The 27,805-nt window shown below is 45.4% G+C and overlaps 11 protein-coding genes across 11 annotated transcripts; 3 read left to right on the top strand and 8 right to left on the bottom strand.

The window, feature by feature from the left end:
* Positions 1-7,140: 7,140 nt before the first annotated feature.
* N7495_002597 (uncharacterized protein) lies at positions 7,141-7,782 on the bottom strand (the record flags this gene model as incomplete). The annotated part of the gene is made up of 1 exon (XM_057205266.1): positions 7,141-7,782. The coding sequence occupies one exon, from the start codon at positions 7,780-7,782 to the stop codon at positions 7,141-7,143; it is 642 nt and encodes a 213-aa protein (XP_057065873.1).
* A 532-nt stretch (positions 7,783-8,314) lies between these two features.
* N7495_002596 (uncharacterized protein) lies at positions 8,315-8,799 on the bottom strand (the record flags this gene model as incomplete). The annotated part of the gene is made up of 2 exons (XM_057205265.1): positions 8,315-8,491; positions 8,545-8,799. The coding sequence occupies 2 exons, from the start codon at positions 8,797-8,799 to the stop codon at positions 8,315-8,317; spliced, it is 432 nt and encodes a 143-aa protein (XP_057065872.1).
* A 30-nt stretch (positions 8,800-8,829) lies between these two features.
* On the bottom strand, positions 8,830-10,057 carry N7495_002595 (uncharacterized protein; the record flags this gene model as incomplete). Its single annotated transcript, XM_057205264.1, has 4 exons — positions 8,830-8,929; positions 8,993-9,108; positions 9,389-9,583; positions 9,800-10,057. The coding sequence occupies 4 exons, from the start codon at positions 10,055-10,057 to the stop codon at positions 8,830-8,832; spliced, it is 669 nt and encodes a 222-aa protein (XP_057065871.1).
* Positions 10,058-10,718: 661 nt separating this feature from the next.
* On the bottom strand, positions 10,719-11,706 carry N7495_002594 (fumarylacetoacetate hydrolase family protein; the record flags this gene model as incomplete). Its single annotated transcript, XM_057205263.1, has 2 exons — positions 10,719-11,124; positions 11,660-11,706. The coding sequence occupies 2 exons, from the start codon at positions 11,704-11,706 to the stop codon at positions 10,719-10,721; spliced, it is 453 nt and encodes a 150-aa protein (XP_057065870.1).
* Positions 11,707-12,004: 298 nt separating this feature from the next.
* N7495_002593 (dienelactone hydrolase family protein) lies at positions 12,005-12,857 on the bottom strand (the record flags this gene model as incomplete). The annotated part of the gene is made up of 3 exons (XM_057205262.1): positions 12,005-12,207; positions 12,259-12,699; positions 12,767-12,857. 3 exons carry the CDS (start codon positions 12,855-12,857, stop codon positions 12,005-12,007), a joined length of 735 nt encoding a protein of 244 aa, XP_057065869.1.
* Positions 12,858-13,761: 904 nt separating this feature from the next.
* Positions 13,762-15,872, top strand: N7495_002592 (uncharacterized protein; the record flags this gene model as incomplete). The annotated part of the gene is made up of 8 exons (XM_057205261.1): positions 13,762-13,875; positions 13,939-14,384; positions 14,436-14,481; positions 14,530-15,063; positions 15,133-15,281; positions 15,334-15,390; positions 15,463-15,676; positions 15,756-15,872. The coding sequence occupies 8 exons, from the start codon at positions 13,762-13,764 to the stop codon at positions 15,870-15,872; spliced, it is 1,677 nt and encodes a 558-aa protein (XP_057065868.1).
* A 1,039-nt stretch (positions 15,873-16,911) lies between these two features.
* N7495_002591 (uncharacterized protein) lies at positions 16,912-18,183 on the bottom strand (the record flags this gene model as incomplete). Its single annotated transcript, XM_057205260.1, has 3 exons — positions 16,912-17,135; positions 17,201-18,071; positions 18,127-18,183. The coding sequence occupies 3 exons, from the start codon at positions 18,181-18,183 to the stop codon at positions 16,912-16,914; spliced, it is 1,152 nt and encodes a 383-aa protein (XP_057065867.1).
* A 1,026-nt stretch (positions 18,184-19,209) lies between these two features.
* N7495_002590 (MFS transporter) lies at positions 19,210-20,805 on the bottom strand (the record flags this gene model as incomplete). The annotated part of the gene is made up of 3 exons (XM_057205259.1): positions 19,210-19,846; positions 19,900-20,687; positions 20,746-20,805. 3 exons carry the CDS (start codon positions 20,803-20,805, stop codon positions 19,210-19,212), a joined length of 1,485 nt encoding a protein of 494 aa, XP_057065866.1.
* A 569-nt stretch (positions 20,806-21,374) lies between these two features.
* Positions 21,375-24,206, top strand: N7495_002589 (non-ribosomal peptide synthetase; the record flags this gene model as incomplete). Its single annotated transcript, XM_057205258.1, has 1 exon — positions 21,375-24,206. One exon carries the CDS (start codon positions 21,375-21,377, stop codon positions 24,204-24,206), a length of 2,832 nt encoding a protein of 943 aa, XP_057065865.1.
* A 538-nt stretch (positions 24,207-24,744) lies between these two features.
* N7495_002588 (Zn(II)2Cys6 transcription factor domain-containing protein) lies at positions 24,745-25,984 on the bottom strand (the record flags this gene model as incomplete). The annotated part of the gene is made up of 2 exons (XM_057205257.1): positions 24,745-25,470; positions 25,622-25,984. The coding sequence occupies 2 exons, from the start codon at positions 25,982-25,984 to the stop codon at positions 24,745-24,747; spliced, it is 1,089 nt and encodes a 362-aa protein (XP_057065864.1).
* Positions 25,985-26,311: 327 nt separating this feature from the next.
* On the top strand, positions 26,312-26,752 carry N7495_002587 (uncharacterized protein; the record flags this gene model as incomplete). Its single annotated transcript, XM_057205256.1, has 2 exons — positions 26,312-26,430; positions 26,668-26,752. 2 exons carry the CDS (start codon positions 26,312-26,314, stop codon positions 26,750-26,752), a joined length of 204 nt encoding a protein of 67 aa, XP_057065863.1.
* Between the last annotated feature and the right edge of the window lie 1,053 nt (positions 26,753-27,805).

Here is a 27,805-nt window from a genome sequence, read left to right as displayed (position 1 = left end):
TTCTACGATTTGTGATATCTCATCAATTGAGCGCTTATTGCAATTTCATGATACGTAGGGCCATCTATGTATTTTTTTCAGTCCTTTTGTTCTCATCTATTGGCGTTTGGGTGGAATTTGAGAAATGGTCCAATTAGAATTTAGAGCCCTGATACATGACTTTTGGGGCCCTTAACATCGAAATAAAATTATTATTCAAAAGTATCGTCCTTCATGTACAGAATGCCATCATTCAAGAATATAAAAGTCTGGGCTTCCAATGGTCCTGCAGTATTTACAGACCAGCTTCCAAGGTTCCACAAAAGCACCGGCACCAGAAAATCACATGTTGCAGGTCCTCAACATACAATAACTACTTAGCTGGACATGCACTGCTGCCTTAGTTTTCTGGCTCGAGTCCCAAAAAGCGGCCACAAATGAATTAGGTAGTGACTGCATCCAATGGTATCTGCATCCAAGGTCCCGCACAGGGCAACGTGGTTCTACTTATTAAAATCTTTCTCATCAAATCCTGCAGCACGTCAGGGGGTGTGAAGAGGTCCTAGCGCAGTCTGATAACAGCTCGAAACCTTCAAGCTTCTGACATCTGAGCTTCCAGGGTTCTAGCCTATTTACACATGCTTCGATTGCATGTGTGCTCCAAGGCTGAGTACGCAATGCCACCCCTCCTATTGCAGGAATCTGTGCATCTACAATTATAAAAGTATTGCAACTGTGGAGATTGAGTATTGGAGGGGTATCTGCTAATATTTGTTTTTGTTAGTCTTTCGGGGCTTGCGATTATTTTGAGTGGCTAGGTACATGGATGTTAATGGTGACCTATGTACTAGCTAGCGCGTAAAACCTCGGGAAGAGATAATCATGACAGGTAACACTGTTTCACTAACGATCAAGGTATAGCTTGTCAACTATCTAGGCATGAGGCGCGATTCGGGAAAAGCCCGCTGAAACGAAGCTTTGATTAGGGGTGCCTCCTGCAGGGATTACAGCCTCCTATGGTCATTCGGTTAGGTACTTATGTATTATTTGAAGAAATTTTCGTGTACATTGCGCTCAAGATCAATACTCTGGACAATAATCAGGAGGTTTCTGATTATTCATAGCTGGAACCCTTGTGTATAATCAAAATACATGCACATAAAAATAATACCCTTGGTCAAGTAGCTTCGTAACTTTATTTACGGGGTTTGTGGGTAGCAGAGAACAGTGTTGCCAGAATATGATTGGAAGCTCTGATGCAATAGTGCTGGGCACGGACAGGGGCAAGGATGAGAACCGTAGGGCCTATGACGCCTAGTGCAGATAGTAGACGCGGGCCGGACAATGATAGGGGGTACAGCTCTAATTACCCACATGGGCAGGCCATGTTTCGCACGTTCTCCGAGCCTCGAGCACGGTACGGAATAGTACTGAGTATGTTAAAAACCTTTCGATGGCGCTAGCAATGACAGTATTTAGTATTGTAATAGTAGTGCTCGGTCCGCTTTTCCGATGCGCATTGACTCTCTCTTTTTTCCCTTTTTTTTAATCCTTCAACCTTGGATGTCGAAAATACAATCGGAGTTGTTTCTCAGCCTTGGGGCTCCGGCACTATGAAAAGTTATGCATTTGCGTCTCACCGGCATTAATTGAGTTATATTGCTCATTGCTCAATGCCCCCATGTTTTCCAATAATGGCTGAAATATGGTTGGCGAGGAGAAGCGGAAGATAAATTATGTGCCGTGTCGAGCGTTCATTGGACCTTTGATACCAATTACAACAGGGAAAATTGTGCTACCATGGATATCTTCTCCCCGGGTTATAAGCCTCCCGAGCTAACGGCATATATTCAGCAGCCAATATTCACGACAACAGGGTTAAAGGAATATTTCAGACACCGTCAACCCTGCCGGTGTCCACATTGGGTATTGTTTGCCCAGATGTTGTATGATGCCCAGCCTTACAATTGGATACCTATCGATTGCGCAAATTTCCAAAGCCAAACAATACACATCACTTTGCGTATATTTCCACAAGTTCCTGCATATAATAGCATTCTAGATGAGTCTCTTGCCAATTTGGAAACCTCAAATTATCTGCAGTATTATTGCCTATAATTTATTTCGAAGATTTGACATGTAGCTGGTCTTATCTGTCCACGCCTGCTGGCAGTCCACGTTCCATGGTCAAATTGTGTACGGAACTTTGGGTAGTCTATAGTCACCCTAGGTAACATTGAAAGTACGACATCGAAGACAAGTTTTCAAGGTACAATTGCCAGAGTCATGATTGGATCAGTTGATAGCTAGTCAAAACCTTCTTCTCCGCGATATTCAACTAATTACACTATATTTTCTCGTCTGGAAACCTTTAATATAGATTAATACAATAACGTGTTCCTCAATTGACAAGACTATTCAAAGGTTTCAATCTATCCATACATACCGCCAATAAAGTATTTCACCACTGAACGGGTCACACTACTGAACGGGTCACCCCATCAATTTTACGCGTCAGTCTGGTGTTTCCATTTTCAACTACCCACCATGCCCCCCCCTAAATGCTCTATATGTCCAAGACAAACAGGATCAGGAGAATAGGGTCTTATTAGCTTACCAAGCTTACAAGAATGGCGATATATCATCAATGCGTAAAGCTGCAGCTATGTTTAATATACCATTTTCAACCCTCCAACGCCGCCATTCTGGTGTCCAATTTCGTCTTGAAACACACCCACCGCAGTCTAAACTGACTGAATCTGAAGAGGATTCATTACTTCAATGGGTCGTCTCTCTAGATGATCGCGGCTGTGCTCCTAGAACTAAAGATGTTGGTAGAATGGCTAATATCCTACTCGCCGACCGCGGAACCAACCCTCCTCTTACGATCGGTAAAAACTGGGTTACTAGGTTTGCGACGCGTTTACCTGAACTTAAGACGACCTATTCAACACCGCGCGATTTTACACGTGCGCGTCAAGAGGACTATAATGTGATCAATAATTGGTTCAAACTGGTTGAAAACACGATCGCAAAATATGGTATCACCACCGACGATATCTATAATTTTGACGAGACTGGGTTTGCGATGGGACGATGTGCGACCGCGAGAGTGGTTACTAGAGCTGGTTATTATGGTAAACGCGCAAAAAAACAGCCTGGTAACCGGGAATGGGTTACTGTGATAGAGTGTTTAGGCGCGTCTGGTTACGCACCTCCACCCTGTATTATCTTTAAGGGTAAGGTGATGATGCAGAGCTGGTTTGCTCCTGATCTAGGTTTACCACCTAATTGGCGTCTTGAGATTAGTCCTAATGGCTGGACATCAAATCAAATAGGGCTCCGTTGGCTTGAAAAGCTCTTTATACCTGCTACTGCTCGTACTAAAGGACGGTATCGCCTTCTGATCTTAGATGGCCATGGTAGCCATTTAACACCTGATTTCGACAAAATCTGCCAGGAGCATGATATTATACCATTATGTATGCCTGCGCATGCGTCTCATCTTCTTCAACCTCTTGATGTTGGGTGTTTTGCGGTGTTAAAACGCTCTTATTCTCGGCTGGTTGAGTCTAGAGTAGAGCTTGGTTTTTCCCACATTAGTAAAGGAGATTTCCTAGAGATATATCCTACTGCGCGTATTGAAGCATTTGCATCTGCTTCTAATGCGTTTGCTGCAACTGGAATCGTGCCACTTGACCCTACTAGGGTGTTAAAAAAGCTTACTATGCGCGTCGATACACCACCACCACCACCCTCTATAGGAAGCGATTCAAGTCGAAATTGGACACCTAAGACGCCTAGGACGCAGAAAGATTTACGACGTCAACACCAAGCTATATTACGCACTGTATCTCGAACGCCACCAACACCATCTAAGAGAGCATTAGACCAGATAGTAAAGGGTGCAAATTACCTATATCAAGAGAATGCTCTCTTACGCCTGGAAAACAGAGATTTACGCGCCGCCCATGAGAAAAAGAAAAAACAAAAAGAACGTCCGAATCGTCAATTAACAGTAGTAGGGGGTCTTACAATTCAGGAGGGATTAGACCTGGTTGACGCGTCGAATGGTGGCCCTAAACTTAATGATGCCAATTTACAAGAGGGCCAGGCGCCTGTAAGGGCGCCTGTAACCCAACGCCGGTGTGGGATATGTAAGACACCTGGACATAGGAGGGAAACCTGTCCTAGTAGGCCCATTCAGTAGTTTTTTTTTACTATATTACATAGTAAATAATGGAGTTATTGGGATTCATAAAAATAAGTGGGTCAAACTGACCCGTTCAGTAGTGTGACCCGTTCAGTGGTGAAATACTTTACTATATGCTTTACTTTGAGTCAAGTACTTTTGTGGCCGTCACTTAGCAGACTACGAGTGCCCACTTCGGTATTTAATTTGCACTGCGGAAATTTACTCGGCCGGCTAAAACAGATAATGTCTCGGGTGTTTCCCGAGGTTTTACTAGATACAACTAACAAATAACCGATATACAAGCGTTTGGAGCCCCCGGCAGTAAACAAATAGCGACAATTAAGGTATGCAAGCGGCACTCCACTCTTCTGCTTCAGTTGACTTAAATAGGGGCCGGAACCTCACGGCGCTCACATCCGTCCAACCAAAAATCAATTATCCACTGACTTTTCCCATAGTACACAGGTCTGTGCGTGATAAGATTTTCGGTTAGCTCCGAAGCCACTGCCGCTATCCGTCTCCCCGAGTGATTGATGTGCGTAGTGCCTAAGTAATATAAAATTGCAAGATCATTTACCCAGTTTTAGGACTTTTGATTGTATTTACAATCGTACTATTGAAGTTGAATATTCGTAATCTTGGGGTGAATATGCCAAATAGAACCTAAAGTTAATATCTAGTGATCCGTCTACGTCGTAGAACCGGATTTGAATATTGGAGTTAGTGTTTATTCCATCATTAAAATAGTTTGTTGCTGAATGTTGCTTTCAAGATGCGCGTAGGTCGTGTAAATTATCCCTTTCTTACTAATACCTCCGCTTCTATCAAGTTATAATTTTTACATGCAGATTCCATAGGATCAGCACCCGGGAGTTGGTCACCCCCTAGAGTTGGCCCCTAACACGCGTGGCGTCCCCCCACTTCCCATATCTTTCACTTTTCTAATACAGCCTGCTATCCGTCTGAAATGCCTGCCAAGGAAGAAATACCTCTTGTCATTTCTGATTAGGATCTGGCTGAATTGCATCAGTCAAAGCTGCTCTCACTATTTATGAGATCCCAAGATCTACCCTAAGATATCAAATGAATGGTTCCGAAATTAAATCAGTAAAGGCTATCCCCGGCTCACAAAGAATTTCTAGCTATTGGATTCCTAAGGATTCCCTTCTTTGTATACCTATATAGATCATCAACCCCTTGGAAAGGTATAGCTCCCAAAATTATCCAGTGAAACCCCTACGTCACTTCTTATATTTGTAGATCTACTGAGACCTCCAGGGCTCTTTTAATTTTTGAAGGAAGCTGTTGCGACAGCCGAGAAACAAGGCCATCAACAGACGGAAAGTATTTCGGCCGAAAAAGCTTCTGCCGAGACAGTGACTCTGGAACTAGATTAGTATATCACGGCATCCTTAAACGATATGCATTCATCGCAAACGACACCCTTGAGCGATGTGCATCCGCGACAGTAATGTCCCGTCTTCACCGTCTCTTCTGTCTCGGACGAATGTTGACATTCGTCCAGGGCAGAGGGGCACCCATATACTATAAGTAGCTAGTTCTTTCATCAATGAAAAAGCAGACTTCACAACAATCGCAATATTCAGTATCGTAGCATCCACTACACCCGGTGGATTTTCTACGGTGTTGAGTAGCGGTTTGTTGGAGCTCACAACGTCTACTATTCTCAGTTAAGATATTCGAATATCGCCAAGCGAGCGACAGAAGCCCCTTCTCCCCACACACACTTCTTGCGTTAAAAAATACATCCTAGACCAGCTATATACCACCCATGAGAATGGCTAGATAGTCGATTTTCTCCGGATTTATAGTTCCTCAAAGTTGGTGGAAGACTGCGGCCCATGGAATCCAGCTAAGGGCCTTGAATTATCTTAACTTCGATATCAGCCCTCTTTATGCCACAAAAACGCCAAATTACCCCTCCTCTTTCTCAAAATTCTTCAGAGATGATCTTTAATACACCCCAAAGCTACCGAAATATACGAAATTCCGAGGAAGTTTTTCAAACAAAGTGAAATTTGACTCAAGATCAAAGGGATGCTCTTAGGAAGCTAGCAAACTCCTTAATGCTAGGTGAGAGCTAACGGAGCTCTTGTTTCTAAGCCTACTTCTCAAATTAAGACCTTTCAGAATCAGAAAAGAAGTAGATAACTATAGACCCTAATACGCGATTTACAGACATAGAAAATATTAAAACAGCACATCCAGAGGCTAAAGTTTTAGCAGAGCACCGGTGACAGGAGGCAAAAAAGCTTCAGATAAAATAGCTAGGGCGACCTACAGGATATGATGTTTGAAATCCAGACCTAGTGTCTGTGGTGGAAATAGTTCCGGGTTTTCTAAAATGTTTCATAATTTAATTTTATGGCCAACTCCCGGGTGCTGATCTTATTCATAAAAATAGTGTCTACCTAAGTAGGTATAAAGATGGTTCCCAAATGAGAAACACCGCAACAGAAATGAATGAATTTTCAATAGCACTTCAACTGGCTTCTCATATGTTTATCATGTTTCTGTCTCCAAATCTCCAGGGTTCCGGAGATGTACTCTCGACCTTGGAATTGACATAACAAGAAGTACCTAGGTAGTAATGCCATTTATAAGGCTAGGTACCGAGTATTGGAAGGTCCACGGGTGTTTATTTCCAATGCCTAGGTGCCCAGGTGGATTCCAACTCGTGGACTCTTCTAAACACCTGGTGATTACCCGTTCTGGAGATGCCAGGAATATATTTCTGAGGCCACTGCCTACGTAGGTTATCTTTATAAATGATCTCAAAATTCAACTCAGCTACTAATGCCTACTATTATGTCGTAGACCTATATTCTTTTTCAAGGTTACAGCTCAAGTGAGATAGGGACCTTGAGATTGGTTGGAATCCCCAAAGTCGAGATATTATCTAGTGTAAATCCTCACGTAGTATTCACTTTCTTCATATGATTCTTTTAGAAACGCACCTCCGGCCTAAGTCTAATATTCTTGGGTATCACATAGACAGCAGGCAAGGAGCTGTATCGAACAGGTTTGAGGGGCACCCTTTGACCAGGCCGTCTGGGGAGACTTGTAGTATTTTGATTGTGCTGTAATGCAGGTTTGTTGTCAGCTGATTGGCAATACTTCTCGGTAAGGCAGATACTTGATATTTGTCTGCGTAAACTTGGTGGTTCTTGGCCAGAGACAGTGATTAGGCTGCTCAAATAGTAGAATTCTTCTTCCCCCTGATCTTTTTCTATCTCAGTGGTTAGAGAAAGTCGTTTAGAAGCAATTATTTCATCTGAAGATGATAGAGGTTGATCAGTAGAAGTAGACGAGGGGTCCACAGTGGCTGCGCGAGCTGGTAGTTGACTGACTACCAAGTTTGTATCATAACAGCAGGGCAAGTCTCGCTTGGTAGGTGACATGGGATTATAGGGTTTTTTTTCTGATTGTTTAATCTGAACATTATTGCCGTCTTCATTGGCATCCTCTTGGGTTATAATTTCCGTGCAATCGGAATCGTTGCTGCCCCGGCGACGCGTGTCAAGATATGATCGAAGGGTAGAGAAGGTACCTTGACTGCTGCCAGGCGGGCAAGTGAATGAAGTCATCTCAGGAATACTGGCAATGTTTTTGTCAGTATTGATTCATCGTGTTGATCTCTTTTCAAAAGCGTCAGATGGTCACTCACCTCGTAGAGTGAAAGCAAATGCAGTATGGAAGTTACTTTAGGAACTCGAAAACAATCATCTGAATCTGGGGCTGAAATGGTGTTGAAGATGGCGCTGGTGGTAAAAAAAATCAGCTGTTTCAGGTTAATGCATTAACAAGGTAGGTGCAGGCCCATATCTAACCACTACCCAGTAAATAACCCAAAAACTAATTTAACAAATGTAATGTTCACAATTTTCCCAGACCCCAAAGAAACTCTGAAGCACAGGTTACTTCTTAAACTAATCTAAGCTGACATCGTAGATATCCAATATCAGCATAACCTAACAATATACAGCCACCTCTCCATTCAAAGGTTTTATCTAATGATCTCTACTTTACCTAGGTACTATACCAGTGGGTAGGAATACGTCAAGGGACTTTTGTCTTCTCTCATGTATAGTCTATAAGGTAAACCGGAACTGGGGGTGATCATCTCCCAGATTCTTCACTTGTTCCTCTGGCCACCCCCAAACGTTTATCGCGATCACCTCGATCTCGCTTCCTATTCTCCAAACATATGCCCACAGCCATGATGGTAGCGGCCAGCCAGACAATCACGCCATGGCTAACCCCACCGCGAAGCCAGTGTGATAAACGGGCGCCTCCCTTTGCAGAAACATGATCGATCCAATAATGCTAGCAAAGCCAGCAAAACTAACCTGGCAGGCAGATCCTTTAGCGCGCTTCCAATGGTTAGCGAGATTTTTAGACAGGAACACAATTGCAATCGGACCAGAGCAGATGCCGCCGCCTGCAATCAAGTAGCAAGCAGCGTATCGGGCGCCGCGGGATAGATGCTCAACGTTAAGAAGCATACCATAGCCGATGTTGGCTATCAGGACGCAAAACACGAGAAAATTGTAGCGGTGATAGAGCCGGTCAGACAACCAGGAGAGGATCAAAGTGAGACCCATAGTGAAGATATAGATTGGGATTGTGTGTACTCAAGCCTCAGCCGAGCGCCAGTCATACTCCTTCAGAACGGTTAGCAGGAAAAAAGACATGGCAAGACCACTTGAGGTTGAGCTCATGTAGATCAGAGATCTGTCAGATATTTGGCATTTCTCCTAGGTAGAGACGGTTTAAACAATAAGGGGAACAACATACCCAAGCCAGATTTTCCAGTCAAGGAAGATCTGCTTGACTGCAGGCCGGTCAAAGGTGTCCATCCGGAACTCTCCTCCATTGCCAGCTAGACGCAAATGAAGAAGCTCTTTCTCTCTCTCTCTTTAGGAGAGAAAAAATGGCATTGCTCCGGCCAATCTACTAGTATGGAACATGCGAAAAGGGCAACAAACGCCGTTATGACATGACGCCTTCAATGATAAAGATCCTAGAGCTATATTAGTTCTTAAAATCCATAAACATCAGAAAAAGTGATTCCTCTTACCATCTCCACCCTAGATAGCCATGCTGCGTCCCTAACTTGGAAATATCAAATGCTAGAATCCATACATCAAAGGAAGTCAGATACGGGGAGGAATGAGGATCAAGAGGACATACACCACCAATGGCACCTCCGACGGAGGTATCAAAAAACATGAGACTTAGTCGTTCCTGATATTCATATCGACAATAATACATGGATGTCACGTATACGACTCCTGGAACGAGTCCAGCCTCGAAAAATCCTAGCAGAACTCGAAGAGTATACAGCCTGATAAGTTTGGATAAAGCCTGTGCACATAGTGGTGATTCCTATACAGGTTAGAATTATGCTTGGAATCATCCTATGGATTAAATTAGATTACCCCAGAGGAACATCAACGTCGGAAGGTAGAGAGAAGGCCTGAAATGTTTGAGCAGGATGTTGCTTAGTATCTCAAGTGGAATGTATAGCACATAGAATAACTAGATGTCATCAGTAAGAGCCCAAAAGCCTTTAGTCATTTAGGTATGACTGCCCGAACTCACAAAGAGAGCAACATCATATCGGTTTTCCACGTGAAGATCCAGCTCTTCACTCATTCCCTGAATCCGGGCATTGCCAATGTTGATACGGTCCAGATAGGAGAGCATGTAAAAGAGAAAAAGAATAGGCAAAATGAGAAGATCAATCTTCAAAAGAAGTTTCCTTTCTACATTCTTGTCACGAGGAACAATAGTAGAGTCTGACTTGGACAGCACTTTTTCGCTCGTGACGAGATCAGTGGTCATGATTTCCTTCTCCATGATGCTAATCGGTAGAAACCTTAGAGGGATATGTTGATCTTAAGCTGAGAGTTTGGAAAGAAGACGCATAACTGCATATATGCATTCTATTCTGAGTTTTATCTGATGTTGTGAACAAAGACCTAACCTTGAAACCATACGCTACCAGCAAAGACACATCATCAGCCGACCAAAAATCTTACTGAATTAATTGATATATACATGGCAACTGCGGGAAAAATAAAGAACTTTGAAAACAGAGAGTTTGTGGCTGACTGCGTAGGGTCTTTCTCAGGACGTATGTGAGCACTAGTCCGTCGGACTCGTCTGCCTTCCCGATTGGGGGCTCGAGACTTTTTAGCTGCACATAATCTTATTCCGAGGTCTTTATTGGCCATTTAAAACGTAACCTGAATGCCTTCCTAATATTTGAAAATTCACCGGCTGGAATTCACATCTCAATCTAGGAAGCTAGTTACTAATATCCTTCTGCTTTGAGACTTTTAAATTTCATAAATCTGAATATCCAGTAGAGTAGTCAAAAATTCCAAGAGCTAACGAAACATGAAATTTAACTACGCATGCTCAATGCCGTTCTTCAAAGTTCCAATTTCCGACACAAAAATCCTCATCTTGGTTCCTGGTGTTAAGAATCTCGGTGGAGTTAGATGGAAGCCAACTCCTATTGAAATGGAATTAGAGTGGCATTTTGGAGAAGAACAGAGATTAGCTTACCTCCTGGCGTTCCCGTCATAATGACCGTACCTTTCTGTAGAGTGGTACCTGATGAGAGGTAATGAATTAAATATGGAATGGAAAATGCGAGGTCATTTAGATCACCCTTTTGGCGCAGCTCCCCGTCGATTCGTGTCTCTAGCTTAAGCACAGTTGGGTCGGGAATGAGACTAGTTGCTACGAGAACAGGACCCATCGGTGCATAGGTATCAAACCCCTTTGAGAAGCACGCCTGGGGCATTGGGCCTGCAAGCTCGGGCTTCGTCTGCAGCTTCCGGGCAGAAACATCGTTACCCACAGTATAGGCGGCCACATAATCCAAAGCATCAACCTCAGAGACATCTTTTGCATCTCTACCGATCACAACGCACTAGAAGTAGCGAAGATCAGTAATTAGCACAACGATTATATACCGATTTTACGTACTAGCTCTCCCTCATAATCGGCTTGTTCGTCTTGAGCGATCTTTGGAATTATCACATTCGCACCGTGATCGTTTACTGCTGTACTAGCCTTGATGAACAAGGTTGGGTATGGTGGAGGAGCTTTGCCGGTCTCTCGAACTGCTCGAAAAATAGAATAATCAGCAAGTCTGCTAGCCTATTGTCAACCAAGTAGGGTTAAACTCACTATGTGTCAAGTAATTGAGCCCAATGCACCGAATGAGTGGCACAGTCGATGTAGTAAGAGGGCCCAGAAGAGTTTTTACAGTCACAATCTCATTAGTTACTCTGGTAGTACCTGTTGTGTCATACAAATCATCACCCTCGATGACTCTGGCCTGGAGTTGTGTCGACTCTATTGTCTCTCCGAGATCAAAGTCAGAGCTTGGAAGAACAGGCTCTCCATACAATAAGCGCCCATCAGTGGCTTCAAATCGGATCAAACGCTGCCAAACTGTCCTCATATTGGAATGCCGAATGTTGGCTCGACATGTGGTGAGAACTAAGGATAGAGATCTGAGGGGTTAAGTGGGGTAATGGGACCTACTTATACCTCTCAACTTATGAGACTTACGAGAGACCTTCGCTTGTACCCCTTTTGTCATTATTTTTTTTAATTCCGACCATTTTGAGAATAGCTTCAGGAACAGCTCTGGAGGACTCCGGTTTCTGATACTTAGAAAGTTTAAGATTAAAATACTTCGGGAATAAAAGATCTACGATCAAACTATTAAAGCAAATTAACTGTAGTTCCAAATTCCATCGAGCAATCAATTCTAATGCAGGTACTCTAAAGGTACTCCTTGAACCACGATACCGCCTGCACAAATGCCTGCTCCTTGGCAAACTTCTGACGAGGCTGAGAAAGGTCACAGCGCACAGAGAAACCATGCTCAACGTCAGAGAACAGATTGATCTGGTAAGGAATATCTTTCTTGTCAAGAATGTCCTCGGCAAGGCGACGTTTTTCGGTGGTGAAAACAAAATCGCGGACTAGAACTATTAGAGTTTGCTATAGGGACTAAATACGAGAGAAGAGCTTACCTGCAGCCGCAATGCTGAAAGGTCCCTCGACTCCGTCCAGCTCGGTGGGTTCCATCATGGTCGGGTGCGCCGTGAAGCCGGCATCAAGCTTGCCACCCTTAAGGTATCGGGCGACATACTTTCCGCCAAAGCAATATCCCACGCCACCAATGCGCTTGCAGCCAAGCTTCTCTCGCATCTCCGCCAACACAGTGTTGATGATGGGTTCCGTTTGCTCTGGGTAGTGGTTCTGCAACCAGTCCACGAGCTTAAATCCCTCTGGGCGGTTGATCGGGATGGAATCCCCCTTGAAGAGATCAGGCATAACAACAAGATACCCAGCCTCCGCAAATTGGTCGGCAATCAGCTGGGCATTGATGAAGTTGTGACCAATAACATCAGTCAAAATGAGGATGGCTTTCTCGGTGGACCTGTCGGCCGGGTAGGCAAAGTAGGTGGAAACTAGTGGCGGGGTTATGAGGGATCGGGATCGGGGTTGGAATAGCGGGGGGGGGGGGGGGGGGCTTACTATCGCCGATATCCTTGATTTCACCCTTGGCCTCACCCTCGTGTAGGGAGCCAGTAGTGCAGCACTTAGAGAGAGGGGCGGAAGTAGTCATCTTGGCAATCGATGTTGGATTGTATATGGTGTAAAGCTTAACAGGTGGAAGAAATGAAAAGTAGAGAAAATAATACGAGCGGGAAACGAGGCTACATTTCTAATTCACAGAAACTATGAGGAATGCAAGACGAGTCATACCCTGCAATGGATAGCACGAATCAGAGATCATAAAGTACTCAAATCTTAATCGATATTGGGAAGACTGTTGCAGAATTCCTGTTATCAGCTGCAGATACCACGTAGTAGACAAGGCTTAGTTCTTTGTTTCTTAAAGTCCGGCTTTATCTCCGCTTTATGGCCGTTAAATACGGTTTAAAGTAAGACGGATATTTCCGGCTTCACATGATTGATCAGATCATCTAGATCTCGCCGAGGAATCTAAGCTAGGCCTAAAAAGGTCATAGGTCACAGTAGGGCACATAATTCGCCGGAGAAGTGATAGGATGTATCTCGGCGATTTCGAGCTGTAGGCCGATAAGAAAAAGTCCCCATTGAAACAATTGAAACATATTTGGAATTAATTTGGTCAGATGGAGCGAAGCTCAACCTGCATGGACCTGCATAGACCAGGCGCACTGCATATACGATGTCAAGGTGGATCATTGGAGGCCCAGCCCTGAGACGCAGCTATATCGACCTAAGCGGATCGTGAGGCATTACGGTACCATGCACAAGATGAGCGCTTGATAACACTCTTGATACTTTTTGTTTGTTTGAGGGACGATCATTCAAGGCTCATACACAGTAATCATGGTATAGAAGCTCATCTGGGGCTGAATCCAAGGCTCAATCCAATTCATGGAAAAGATAGCGAGGAGGTGTAAGATTAACAGTATATATACCAAGAGTCGGCCTATTAGAGCCGAATCAATATCCAGGTACCGTCGCACGAGGCTCGGAACATGATGCTGCGTAGAATATTGGCTGCTGCAGCCTTGGTCACCAACGTGGTTGCGTTTTCGTCTACTCTAGGGATGATCAATGCCCCCATCATACCCAAGTATCTGGACAATCCAGTATGTACATTGGACTGCATATGTGTTGGTATCGATCTGCATTTAACCCAAAGATATCAACAGAAAACTCCTGGCTCCAATCCCTGGCAGCACAAGACTGCAGATCAGGTCAATCCCAATGATATTCCATATACAGGAGTGGTACGAAGGTACCATTTCACTATCGGAAGGGCCACGATTGCTCCAGATGGAGTAGATCGACCAGTAATTCTTGTCAATGGCCAATTCCCTGGTCCAACTATTGAGGCCAATTGGGGAGATACCATACAGGTTACTGTCAAAAATGAAATCTTAGATCCTGCTGAAGGAACGGCGATTCATTGGCATGGACTGCGTATGCTAGAAACTCAGTGGATGGATGGGGTTCCTTCTACTGTGCAGTGTCCTATCACTCCCGGAAAGTCGTTCACCTATGAGTTCACAGCCGACGCGTATGGGTCAACCTTTTGGCATTCTCATTATGGTGCTCAGTACTCGGCAGGTACTTTCGGACCAATAATTATCCATGGGTGAGCAGCTTCCACGGATAAAGTAGGGATTCCTTTCTGATCTTTGTTTAGACCCGAACATGCTCAGTACGACATAGACCTGGGCCCTGTCTTCTTGGTATGTTAAAGTCAAATCTTAAGAGCTATCAAAACTAACCCACCATAGTCGGACTGGTATCATGCGGATTATGTTGAGGTAGTGCAAAGTGTCGTGGGACTTCCTGCACCGACAACTCAAGCCTACTCAGACAACAATCTCATCAATGGCCGCATGCCATTCGACTGCAGCAACCCTAACATCACCACCAACCATCTGACCTGCTCGTCTAATGCCACATATTCCAAATTTCAATTTACCAAGGGAAAGACTTACCGACTGCGGGTCATGAATGTCAGCAGCCAAGGTTTCCAGCGCTTCTCTATAGATAACATGAACATGACAGTGATTGCGAACGATTTCATCCCCATTGTACCTTACGAGACAGATGTGCTCAGCATTGGCATTGGGCAGCGCGCTGATATACTGATCCACGCGACTGGTGACTCGACCGATGCTGTTTGGATGCGCTCAGACGTTAGTGAAAAGTGTTCCGTCAGTTACCAGGGACATGCGAAAGCGGCCATATACTATGAGGATGCCGACCTGACCCAGCTACCAAATACGACCGCCACACAGTATGACGACTCATACTGCGGAAATGTTAGTGCAGAACTTTTATCCCTGAAATCTCATCCAACTTTAGAGCGAATAGTTGATGGTCAAATACAGGTCCCGCTCAATGTTACCACGCCAGTATATGCGATGGACCCGCCCTCAGATCCCGCCACCACACAACGCTTGGATATTCGATTCTTGACCAATTCCACAGGCAACAGACTCTGGTATGTAAATAACAACACATTTCGTGCCAACTACGAGTAAGTCCAAAATCCGAAATGCCATAAACCAGATAATTGACAATCCCCACAGACACCCCATCCTCCTCCTGGCCAAAGCTGGAAATGTCTCGTACCCAAATCCGGATTGGTTGGTAAACAATATTGGCAGTAACAGCTCAGTCCGGTTCATCATATACAACTATAGCTTAACCCCGCGCAGCCAACATCCAATGCATCTCCACGGCCACAACTACTGGATTGTAGCAGAGGGTTTGGGTGAGTGGGACGGAGTAGCCAACCTAAAGAATCCCATGCGTCGAGACACTTTTGTCTTACAGCCCGGGGACCCCATCAAGGGAGCGTCATACATGGTGATGGATTTTGTGACCGACAACCCAGGAGTTTGGCCATTGCATTGCCATTTGGCATGGCACGTCAGTGCAGGTCTCTACGTGAACATACTGGCGAGTTTTGATACTTCACAGCTTTTGACAACTGGCTAATTAAGAGCAGGAACACCCAGAGAAGATCAGAAATCTGCAGATTCCTTCTGATGTCTATCAGACTTGTCATGATTGGGCCAACTATAAGGGTGTGGATTTGGTCCCCGAAATTGATTCGGGAGTCTAACAATATTCGTTCAAATTCAAGGCTCTGGCAATGAATAGTCTACTGTGTTCATGATACCTACTTGAAACTTTTTATGCGGTTATTTTTTGAGATGCTACCTCTGTACTTAGTTCCTATTCAATTGTTACCTCACTTAATATATACATGTAAATCCACTGTAATTCTATCGCTCTGTTCAAAATCATAATTTTCAGGGTTGGATGTAAAATGTGTTGAATCAACAATAACGTCAAGTATGCATAATGTTGTATAATTTCCAAGAGCTTCACATCTACTCTCTTCTTTACTCGTAGTCAACAAGGGCTACGAAGCAATAAAATGAAGAGTTATTGTAAGATATGTATGCACGACAACATAGAATGTAGAGAGTCTACCTCGGTGATGAACAAAGACGCGTGTTTTATGAGGTTATATCGATGAGTTCAAAGGCCTAACATTTGTAGTATCTCTCTTTTCTATTAACGACCACAATGGCCATCAAGCAATAAGTATGTATGGGAGTGATTAAATCCTAGGTCACAATTTTGGATAAAACAATTCTCTGGCCACACGACCAGGAGCAGTCAGGTTAATAGTTTTCAACCAGCAGAAACATGATCTCGGATTTCTCCTCACTGATATACGTGACACCCATGCAATTGGGTGGTTAGAGAAAAAAAAAAAGGATCAGGAGAACAAGACGGCACGTGCTAGTGAATCCGCTTGTCCATATCGAAAAGTGAATGCTCTCTTGAGCCACGTTCTGAGATTTTCCTATGACCACTGCGGTCAACATCTGACCTAGCATTCAAAATGAACACATCCGTGGACTGACCAGCGTCGGTTGACTCAATATCATCGAGCATACAGTCTATGTGCAGATGGATGCTATGGTATAAGATTTAGCCTTTCTCGAGCCCGATTGATGATTAAAGACGCATCTGAATGGAGAGATTTTTGCGAAAAGAGTGGTTATGAGTCTAAAATTGTCTTGGAATTGAACTATCTATATGAATATGTATCCGAAAACTTCATCACATTCCAAGATACATCTGAAAAATCAGGACGAAAGCTCAACAATAGAAACATTAGGTTCCAGCTTCGCATTTGACTGATGCAATGACGACAAATTGAGAGGGACTGGCTGTGTCAGAGCACTTGCCTCTCTCATTTTGACTGCAGCTGCGAGATTATCCAACACTCGCTCAGTCTCTTCCCAACTGATGCAGCCATCGGTAATACTGACTCCATATTTGAGTCCCTCCGTCGCAATGCTTTGCTGGCCTGCTTTAGTTAGTCACAGAAAACTCCCTAGCCTCGAAACTTAGAATGAGGGAGAGTAGACTTACCTGCATGAATATTACTTTCAAGCATAACACCAGCGATTGGCATTCCATCAGCTATCTGCTGGGCAAGGTCTGCTGCCACAATCGGTTGCTTTCGATAATCCTTCATTGAGTTTCCATGGCTGCAGTCTACGACCAGTCGCACCTCCTGACCAGACTTGCGCATCGCAGCTTCAGCTTGCTGGATGTGCGCGCGGCTGAAGTTGGGACCACTTTTGCCGCCGCGGAGGACAACGAAGGTATTTTGATTACCCGTACTCAGTCGCTCAATGAGGAATCCCTCATCATCTACTGCAACGAGAGTATGGCTCTGTGCAGATGCCTGCATGGCATCCAGGGCTACACCCAGCGTGCCATCTGTGCCATTCTTGAACCCAATGGCCATGGGCGCATCACTGGCGACTTCGCGGTGTGGCTGGCTCTCAGTTGTGCGGGCACCAATAATTCCACAGGCCAATACATCTTCTAGAAACGGTAGCACAAACGGGCTTAGCACCTCCGTAACGACGGGCAAGCCTAGCTCTGCTACACGCAGCATGATCTCTCGTGAGACTTGCAAGCCCTTGGCAAGATTCCCATTTCCTTGCGTCAGATCTGGGTCATGCACGAGGCCCTTCCATCCCACAGTGCTGCGTGGCTTCTCAATGTACACACGCATAGCAATCAACAGCTGGCCGCGATGTCTTTCGGCTATGACAGCAAGCCGTCTTGCGTAGTCCATCGCAGCATCTGGGTCATGAATACTACATGGCCCAATAATGACCAGAAGTTTTGGACTTGGTGCGAGATAGTCATGCTCTAGAGGGAATGGAGCAGACAGTAGCCTGTTAATGGCATCTCGGCCTTGCCCGACAGAGCGAGCCGCTGCACCCTCCTGCAGTTCCAATTAGTACTTCCGATTGACGAGCAGTTTTAAGACAATAAATTACCAAGGGAAGGGCCTGCTTAAGGGTTCCTGGAGACAGTCTAGTTCTTGAGGTTGCCATTGAAAATTTTGTTTCGGAACGTCGGCTCAAAGATGATTGACTAGAGATAAAGTCTCTGATATATCTCGAAATGTGTCTAAAGCTTTTTAGTCTTTGATATTCCATTCACCAAGATCTTTATATATAAAGATACCTAGACGGGCTTACTAGATATTCAGGCCCCTTTGATACGAATTACCTGGGCGCTTGGGCAGTCAACCCTCTCCACAATGCTGGAATGGAGGTTTGATCAGCACATCAACGCATCAACCCAATGCAAATAAAGGACCGCTCAGCTGTGGGCGCCTGATAGCCTGGGACAGGTAGAGGTGATCGACATGCAGGTACCTATCTAGGTATAGGACTATGCGCATATCACTGTTGATCGGATTTAAGACGAAGTTCCCGATAGCTCCAGCATCCCGATATTGCAAATGATTACTGAACCCCTCCGGTGAATTTATTTGACTCGGTCATAATCAATTGATGCACTACGTGTCAAGTAAGCATCATGAAAAAGAAAACATGCTGCTCTGTCGAGCCTGAAAAGTATGTAAGATGTGTACATGTATGAGGCAAGGTTTGAACGTGTCGATCTAGAGTCTAGGCGCAGCAATCCATAGATACCTAATACAACTTTGGAACATCTGAATGCGATGTCATAGACGAAATAGTTCAATCTATCTCTTCAGTATTACCGGTGTATTTTCAGTACTTTTCGTCATCTCAAGCTTACTTAGAAAGAATGCAAATGTGGATCAATTGGTTATTAGCAGTAGACGATCTCGGGGCCTCGGGGGAGAAACGACGGGCGCTGGAGGCCCCCGGGCGGGTGCTACCTAGGTACTCTTATGAATAAATCTAGGTACACAGGTGCCAATAAAAACGTGTCTATGTACTTTATTGTTTTGTATTCAAGAACGAAGAAAATAAAGAGCTATCTATCGAACCAGTATATGCCTAAGCATTCCACAAAATGCCTATCTATCTGTCTAATGCTTTCCACTTATGCGACCTGTAATATCTTTTTCAGATCAAAACCCAAGATCACAGTTTAGATCCATGGCCCATGTTGCGCAATCTTGGACCCTGAAAATAGAATATCGTTGGTAAGGGCATCATCACCACACACAACATCGCCAGCAGCAGAGTTCCCCATTGATAACCCAACGACTCGTACAGTTTGAACCCAATCAAACTAAAGACGAAGCCCAGGACACTGCGGGTGAGAGTCATGGCAGCCAGGGCGCTGGCGGAATAATGGTCAAACGAGTCCACCAAGTAGGTTGTCACACAGATGTAGGTCATCAGCATTCCCATGGAGAAGATTGCTGCACCAATCAGCGGAACAATCCAATGTACATCCTCACGTGCAGTAAAAGTGAAGACTAAGAGTCCAGCTGGGACAATGCAGGCCCCAATCTGCATGAGCGGCATTCGATACTCGGGGCCTCGGTTCTCCATCGAACCTTCCTGGTGACTGGCGCGCGCTTTCATTAGATCGTATGTGCGGTTCAAGCCGACTGCGCAGACGAAGACACCGGCAAAAGAACCAAAACCAACGCCCAAATAGGAGAGTCCTGTCAGCGATGCCGGCCACCTGTATGATGGAAGGCCATACAAAGGCTCTGATCCGTACAGAAGAGGGAGTGTGACCATGTGGAGATATAAGATCCCGTATATCCTGCGAAAGTTATCAGTCACTTGTATCTTAGGCTGTTGTGTAGAGCTGCATACAGTGCCATATAGATGCTCATCGCAGTACACGCGGGTGCCATCACTAACATACGCGCAGCTCGGGTCAAGCTGCGAGATAGTAGTTGCCGATGACCAAGAGTGCTATCGAACGCACTGCGGTAGTCATTGTTGCCCGAAGAGCTCCGTTGCTTGGCAGCTTTCTTGCGAAGAATCAATGGTGCGAAGCTCTCATTGAGAAAAAGGAAAGAAACAACACTCGTAACACCAGATGCTATAGCCATTATCCACGGTACCCATCGCCATTTTCCAGTGCCAGCCAGAATGAAGGCTCCAATGATGCCACCCAGAGCTGACCCTCCTGTTGGACCAAAGCTATACACGGACTGAGCGCGTCCCCGAGTCTCTGGTGGAAACATGTCTCCAATAGTTCCGCCACCGATACTCGGGCCTGCAGATCCAGCCATGCCAGAAAGTAGACGGAAGACGGCCAAAGCAGCCATATCGGGTGCTACAGCACATAGAATATTGGTGATGGTAAAGGCCACAAAACACGAAACGTAGATTATTCTACGGCCGTAGAGCTCAGATAGTGGTGCCAGGAATAGAGGTCCCAGCCCAAATCCAAGTACAAATAATGCGGTAGGAAGACTGGGGGTATACGTGTCCGTGAGATGGAAATCGTGTGCAATGGCCGTGCCAGTGACAGCTAACATAGTAGAAGCCATTGGTGACAAAGTAGCCTGAACACTGATGAGCAGCACATTCTGCCATTTCTTCCCTGTAGTCCAATTTCGAGGATTGCTAGGGTCGTCTGGACCTTGCCATGTCTAATGAAGATCCGATGAGTCGCTAGTTCGCCTGTATCGTGATGGAAGAAAAACCTACCACTTCAAACCCATTATCCATTTCTGAAGACTGAGGAATCTTTTCGGTTGCTACAGCCATTGTGCTTCAGTGTTCAAAGCTGAGACGATGGACTCAAAAGGAATAGTAACCATCTTGATGAAGACAGAAGATGAACGGTCAGCCAAATTAGCCCAATGCATTGGAATTTCTTGTCTCACTCAGCTTAGTACCAGTAACCATCAGATTCTGAACCCCGCATGTTTTTTTCTTATCATGCATCTACAATCGATTCCAGCCGCTAATAGCCCCAAAATGCCGAGACTTGGTCTATAGAAATCGCCGGGCCAATCACATGGGAGCACATTTCGCCCATTAGGCGCCCGATAGGGGTCTCAAAAAGCTCGAAAAAGCGCCAATTCGTAGTCGGCGATATTTTAAGGGTTAGCCCCACCCATTTGGACTCTGTAGCGACTGTTTCAAGAAACTATGGACACCTTAGCCTTAATGCCGTTGTGATGATTATTAATATGAAGTATGGACGGCCTCACTGTCATCCAGGCCAGAGCAACTAAGTATATAAAAGCTGCAATATATCATCATTAGATTCGTACAGGTCGACTGTGTTGTTATTTTCGAAGTCGTATCACTTTGATAGAACTACTTCAATCATGGCGCCTTTACCCAGAAATATCCTGCAAGTCCTGTCTAGAGCAGCTCACTCCAGCCCAGACAAGGGCATATCTATATATCCCCCTGGTCAGACAGAGATTCCACAAGTTCGCATTACCTACGCAGAACTCCTCAATGATGCTCTTGACCTGGCTCGGCGTGTGAAGTCGATCCCCAGCATTACACCACAGACTATCGTGTTGATCCATCTCGATAATCACCACGACAACATTCGATGGCTATGGGCTGTCATCGCTGCAGGCCTGGTCCCTGCGATCTCAACTCCATTTACGAATGATGTTGATCAGCGGAAGAAGCACATCCTGCACCTGCAGCACGTTCTGCGCAATCCTATCATTCTCACCAAGAAACGTCAGGTATCTGAGTTTCTCGACATACCGGGATCTCGTCTATACACTATTGAAGACCTGAAAGAATCATACCACATGCAAGGTGCAGACTCCTGGAATGATGGATACACTAAGGGCCCTGGAGATCTCGCTGCCCTCATGCTAACTTCGGGAAGCACGGGCAATGCAAAGGCAGTTAGTCTGCGCCATGGTCAGGTCATTCACGCCGTCATCGGCAAGTCCCTATACCACGAGACCCGTGGCGACGATGTCTTCTTGAACTGGATTGGCATGGACCACGTTGCCAACCTTACCGAGATCCACTTGCATGCCATGGTACTCGGAGCAGACCAGGTTCACGTGCAGGCCGGCGACTTGATCGCTAATCCACTCTCGTTTCTATATCTCATCGAAAGACACACAGTCGCATACTCATTCGCTCCAAATTTCTTCCTGGCTAGTGTTAAGAAGGCGTTAGAAGCCATGCTCCAGTGCATGGAATCGGATACATCCACCACCAGGAGCCTACCGAACGTCTCCTCCCTCCGCTGCCTAATCTCCGGCGGAGAGGCCAATTCGGTTTCGCTTTGCGCGGCATTCAACGAGCTTTTGGGTGTCTTGGGTGCTCCCAACGCCTTCATCAGGCCGGGATTTGGCATGACAGAAACGTGTGCTGGCAGTATTTACAACGTGGACTGTCCCAGCGGGGATCTTGTTCACGGTCGCGAATTCACCTCTCTGGGCTGGTGTATTTTTGGAATGGAGATGCGCGTATCCCATCCTGACGGCGGTATATGCAAGATGAACGAGATCGGCCAGCTGGAGGTCCGTGGGGCGAATATCTTCTCCGAATACTATAATAATCCCGATGCTACTGCGGGAGCATTCACCTCCGATGGATGGTTCGTGACCGGGGACCAGGCCTTCCTAGATGAGTATCAACGTCTCCACATGGTAGGTCGCGGTAAAGAATCCCTGAACATCAATGGTGTCAAATACTATCCACACGAAATTGAAGGTGCGATCGAAGATGCCAAGATTGCAGGTGTGACGCCGTCGTTCACGGCTATCTTCCCTTACCGTTTGCCTGGCGCCGCCTCTGAGACTCTTTGCGTAGTTTACCTGCCGGCGTACGACTTTGACGACTTGGCTGCGCGCGCCAGTACGCGGAGTGGCATCCGCACTGTTGTCATGAACCATTGCATGGCACGACCATATAGAATCATCCCACTTGACCGCGCTTTCCTGGTCAAGACAGCCTTAGGCAAGCTGTCCCGTGCCAAAATAAAGGCAGCCTTCGAGGCCGGCGCATACGATGCCAGCATTAATCAGGATGAGCAGTTCCTGAGGGCACAAGGCGAGCCAGTTGTTCAGCCAGCTACACTCACTGAGAAAGCTGTACAGAGCGTGTTTACTGAGGTATTTGACACTTCGCGTGACACGCTGAGCATCCACACCAACCTGTTCGATCTGGGTTGTTCATCGCTAGAGATCTTCCAGATGAAATGGCTCTTGCAGAACAAGTCGGATCTACCGGACAATATCCCTATAACCACCATCATCAGTCATCCGACGATTGAGAGACTAGCGGCGGCCCTGGACCCAAATAGTAACAGTCAGCGGTCCTATGACCCCGTCGTGACCCTCCGCACTGGCGGAACCAAGACTCCGTTGTGGCTCGTGCACCCAGGTGTTGGAGAGGTACTCGTCTTCCTCAACCTGGTCAACCATATCACCGATCGGCCGGTATATGCCCTACGAGCACGCGGATTTGACGGTGAGCCATTTTTCGAATCAGTCGATGAAATGGTCGACATCTACCGAGCCGCAATCCAGCGTGTTCAACCAGCTGGACCCTACGCTATCGCCGGCTACTCATATGGCGGAACATTGGCGTTCGAGATGACAAAGCAGCTAGAAAGGGACGGAAATGAGGTGCCGTTCCTCGCCGTCTTCGACCAGCCGCCCCATATCAAGGAGCGCATGTCCGCCGGTGGTTGGGCTGATGTACTACTGACGCTGGCTCGATTCTTCGATCTACTTCCCGACACCCAGGCCGAGGAGACTGTAGCTGCGCAACTCAAGGCTTCTGGTGGTGGACTGCATGATGACGTCGACCAAGGCGCGCTGGTGGATATCCTCTTGTCCTCTGCATCTGAGCAGCGACTAAAAGAATTTGGCCTCGACCGGACCCGTCTAGCGACGTGGACGAGTCTAGCGCTAAATTCACATACTATTGCTCGCGAATATGAGCCTCAGGGGCGAGTTTCTACGCTCGAGGTCCTATATGGGCAGCCCATCGCGGCTGTAGCGCGTACAAAGCAGGAGTGGTTAGATAAGAAGCTGTCGCGGTGGACTGACTTTGTGGATGATGTGCAGTTCCATGAGGTTGGAGGGCATCACTTTACTTTGCTGAGCCCGGAACATGTTGGGTCGTTCTATCGGACTTTGCGCGATAGAATGGAAGCACGAGGGGTATAGAATGAATAGAATGGATATAGAATGGATAGAAGGGACTAAGATCATTTGTTTATTAATCATCATTTTTCACTGTTTGGGTATTCAAGTTGTGGCCCACAAGAAAGCGTATTGGATTTAGAAGTGAATATATTATTCGATATCTATTATATTCAATCTTCTTTTTTTTAGCCATTCATACAGTCCATTTTCCAACCCGTTTTTCTAATTATCCAAAGTATCGTGGACCTATGAGCAAAAATAACTGATTGTCCCTGAAAAGGCAGTTTGATGTCCGGTTTCACTAGGTCAATTTTTGAGCTATTTTGCCATTCCCAATTGTCAATTCCCCGGAATTTACGTGATCAAATCCTTTTCCAAAATCAGTTACACCATGCGAGTTGCAACGGTGGTCAAGGCAAACTTTCGCCAGCCTATAAATGCCCATTCTTGGAGACTACGGAGTAATACGTTCCAATTACCGAAAGTTCTCTAAGATGTTCAAGGTTGTGAATGATTTGGGCTCTATGGTCTAGATAGTGGGCAAGATAAAATAGCTGATTCATAATCCATAAGATCGTTGCATAGTCATGTGGTGTCTCCAGTGTAGAGATCTCCTTATATCATCCACAATAGCTCCTAGCCCACGCAAAACATGTTGCACCTGTCCCATGTCACTCTCTTGATCGAGAATTTTTCGGTCACTTTGGTGCGAACCTCGTATCTGATCTATACTTGGCGTAATTTCCGCCTGCATAAGGGTAGATACTCGCTTTAAAAGAGCCGCCACGGCGAACTCGATACGACTCAGTATATGAAGCGCGAGCATATCACTAACCATCTCCCTCTCATCATCTTCAACGTGATATCCACCGATCTTCATGTCGATAGCGCCCCTCGCAGTATGTGGAATGTGAGTTTGGGGCTGGGAGTGAGCAGGGGTCTGATTTCTATGATCAAGCGCATGTGTACCAATATGGGGGTGTTCCATCGGTATCGGCACAAAGTTGGCATAGCCTTGCAGTAGTCGAAACGTATTTCGGAGGCTCAATGCAGAGAGCAGCATGGCTTCCTCATGCGTATTACCATGGCAGGCGGTAGTACAATGGGTAAATTCCTTTAACGTAGCAAAGGTTCTCTGGGCAGCAGAGAGAAGAATATCTACGGGTAGTGGGGCCCCAATGCATTGTACGCGCCGAAGATGTGACAAAAGACTTGCATGTTGCTGAAGGCAGGTGCAGGTGCATGGGCCAGACGGGCCAAAAAACGAGAGGGAATTTGTTGCGCCCTGATCCGTGTCGGTGTTCCCATTCCATGTCAATGCGTCTGACACAATTGGGGGAATGATAGATGGCCCGGCATGATTTGATTCCATTGTATCCTGTGACGGAAGTCGGTCAGCTTCCGTTGAAGTGAGAAGAATTATCTTGACAGCACACCATTAAAAAGTCCTCGTCTAAGAAATCGTAGCCACCGGAGTCTGAGGATGCCATTGATGCGTCGGGGTCGGCCATGTACGGCATGCACGAGGCTGTAAAGGGACCATTGTCGATCATCTGCCGCGACTCATGGATTTGTCGTGGAAGGGTTGATGTATTAACGTTGTCTTGTGACTTTGTGATCATCGCATTCGATCGCGGCGACTTATTCTTCACACCTTTAGGACGGCCCAGTGGATTGGAGAGGCTATAGGCACAATCAATATCCTGATTTGATAATTGGCAGTTGGCACAGGGCTCTCCCCCAGAACAACGAAGTTTCCTGGTGTGACACTGGTCACAGGCAGATCGGATACGTCTCATTCCTCTGGAAGTCATAGTAGATTTATTTGGTACCTTACTACGGGTAGTCACCAGTGCTTATATTCCATGCGTTCCACATTTCTGGGGCTGTATCACTACTTGAAGCCGTTTTATCTTTTTTTTATTTGTTTCATTTTCTGTGACCAGGGTCAAAGATTTGGTGGCTTGCAGGTTTCGAATGTTTGCAGAATGCTTACTACATTAGTACATAGTAGGGTAAGCCTGTAAGCCCTCGGCCTATCAATCACAGACTCGTTATATGACCAGATCTTACACGAATCTCATTCCGCGTTGAATAATCCAGATCTTGGGATTGTACGAACAAGGATGTGCGGCACGACCCACGACCCCACGAACTATGAGATGGTAGGGCTTCATTGGATCCTGGAAAGGAAACCGAGATCCAGCCGGCATTGGCGATTTGAAATGTCAGCTTTTGATATCGTGTCGTTTTCCCCTTGCCTCCTCATTTTTTCTGCCTCACGTGGCAACGGACTTTTGCCCCTTCATTTCGTCATGCAGCGACTTCAAGAGCGTAAGGCCTTCTAACCCACCAAACTGCGGTAAAAAAAATGGAAGATCAATGATATATCAGAAATTCAAACGGACTTTACGAAGATAAATGCTTCGACCTTGAACACGAGGGAGACTAGCTACTTTTGGACAACGTTGGAATCCACTAGTCCCGATATAGTCACTGGTGACGCTTATAAAAAGACACAGTACCGCGGCACCCGTGCAATGCCACAGCATCTTGCAGATATCTAGATTCTAGGAGTTGTACAGGTACAACTATTTCATACTTTCGTATCTGCCAATCGCCTGGAAGCTTGTGTAATACAACCATGATCCATCTCAGATCTGACGAAACTCTTCTAATGAATCTACCTTGGTAGACAAGTCTTTCAACAGTTTGTGATTTATACATAAGCTCATAATATTCACTGGTATTCTGTAAACAACCTGTAGCCTGATCAATAATCTGTGGTTAATAATCTGTAATTAAGCGTAATTTACTCGTTAGAAATCGGTGGTCAATAGTCAGTAATCTGGTCAGGAATTTGACCAAAGCTGACCATATTTTTCATAGATTGTAGTCGGGAATTACTATTGTTAAATTCTTGATCAGTAGTAAATAGTCAGTGGTCAATGGTAGGTGCTAAACTAGGATTGGACTTTTGATCACACTGTACACATCTCGGAGCAGAAACTTGTCAAAAGCAAGATAGCAAGTGATTTAATAAAGCAGTAAATCGAACGCGTCTGTGTAGAGATACATATCTTTGACATGCTTGTTTCGTAAGAGAAAAGGGGTCTGATGCTTTGCCATAGATTCCGATGATATGGATGTCTCGAAAATCCACAGAGATATGCGTGGTCATTCAAGTCAAGACTCAAGACTCAATTGGCTACCTAGCTATTACCATGCACAAACTTGGGGTTAGGCTTATAGACTAGAATGCCTAGGAATGAGGTGAGGTTGAGAGAAAGTAAATAGTGAGCATTGATGGGGAAGTTACAAGTGGAGAACTTATCATCTTATCACAGTTGGATCAAGTCTAGAACTTCAGAACGGAGATTTAAGTTACAGGTAATAAACTGTGATTATATATGCAAAAGCTTTTGAAAACCTATACATAGACAAAAAAAAGAAGAAAATGAATATAATACCTCGAGCCTTTTATCCTGATAAATGAAATATGAACAGATGGGAATGAACGAAATTAGGATGGAAAAAGTGTAGATCTCACAAGATCGATGGCGCTTCAAATCTCCCCCAATGACAATGTAAAAACAAATTATGAAATAAAATAAAAATTG

Source organism: Penicillium taxi, assembly GCF_028828555.1.
Source record: "Penicillium taxi strain IBT 34144 chromosome Unknown utg000002l_segment0_segment0, whole genome shotgun sequence".
NCBI lineage: Eukaryota > Fungi > Ascomycota > Eurotiomycetes > Eurotiales > Aspergillaceae > Penicillium > Penicillium taxi.
Note: the sequence above shows the minus strand (reverse complement) of the source record. Positions and strands in the feature narration are given on the sequence as shown.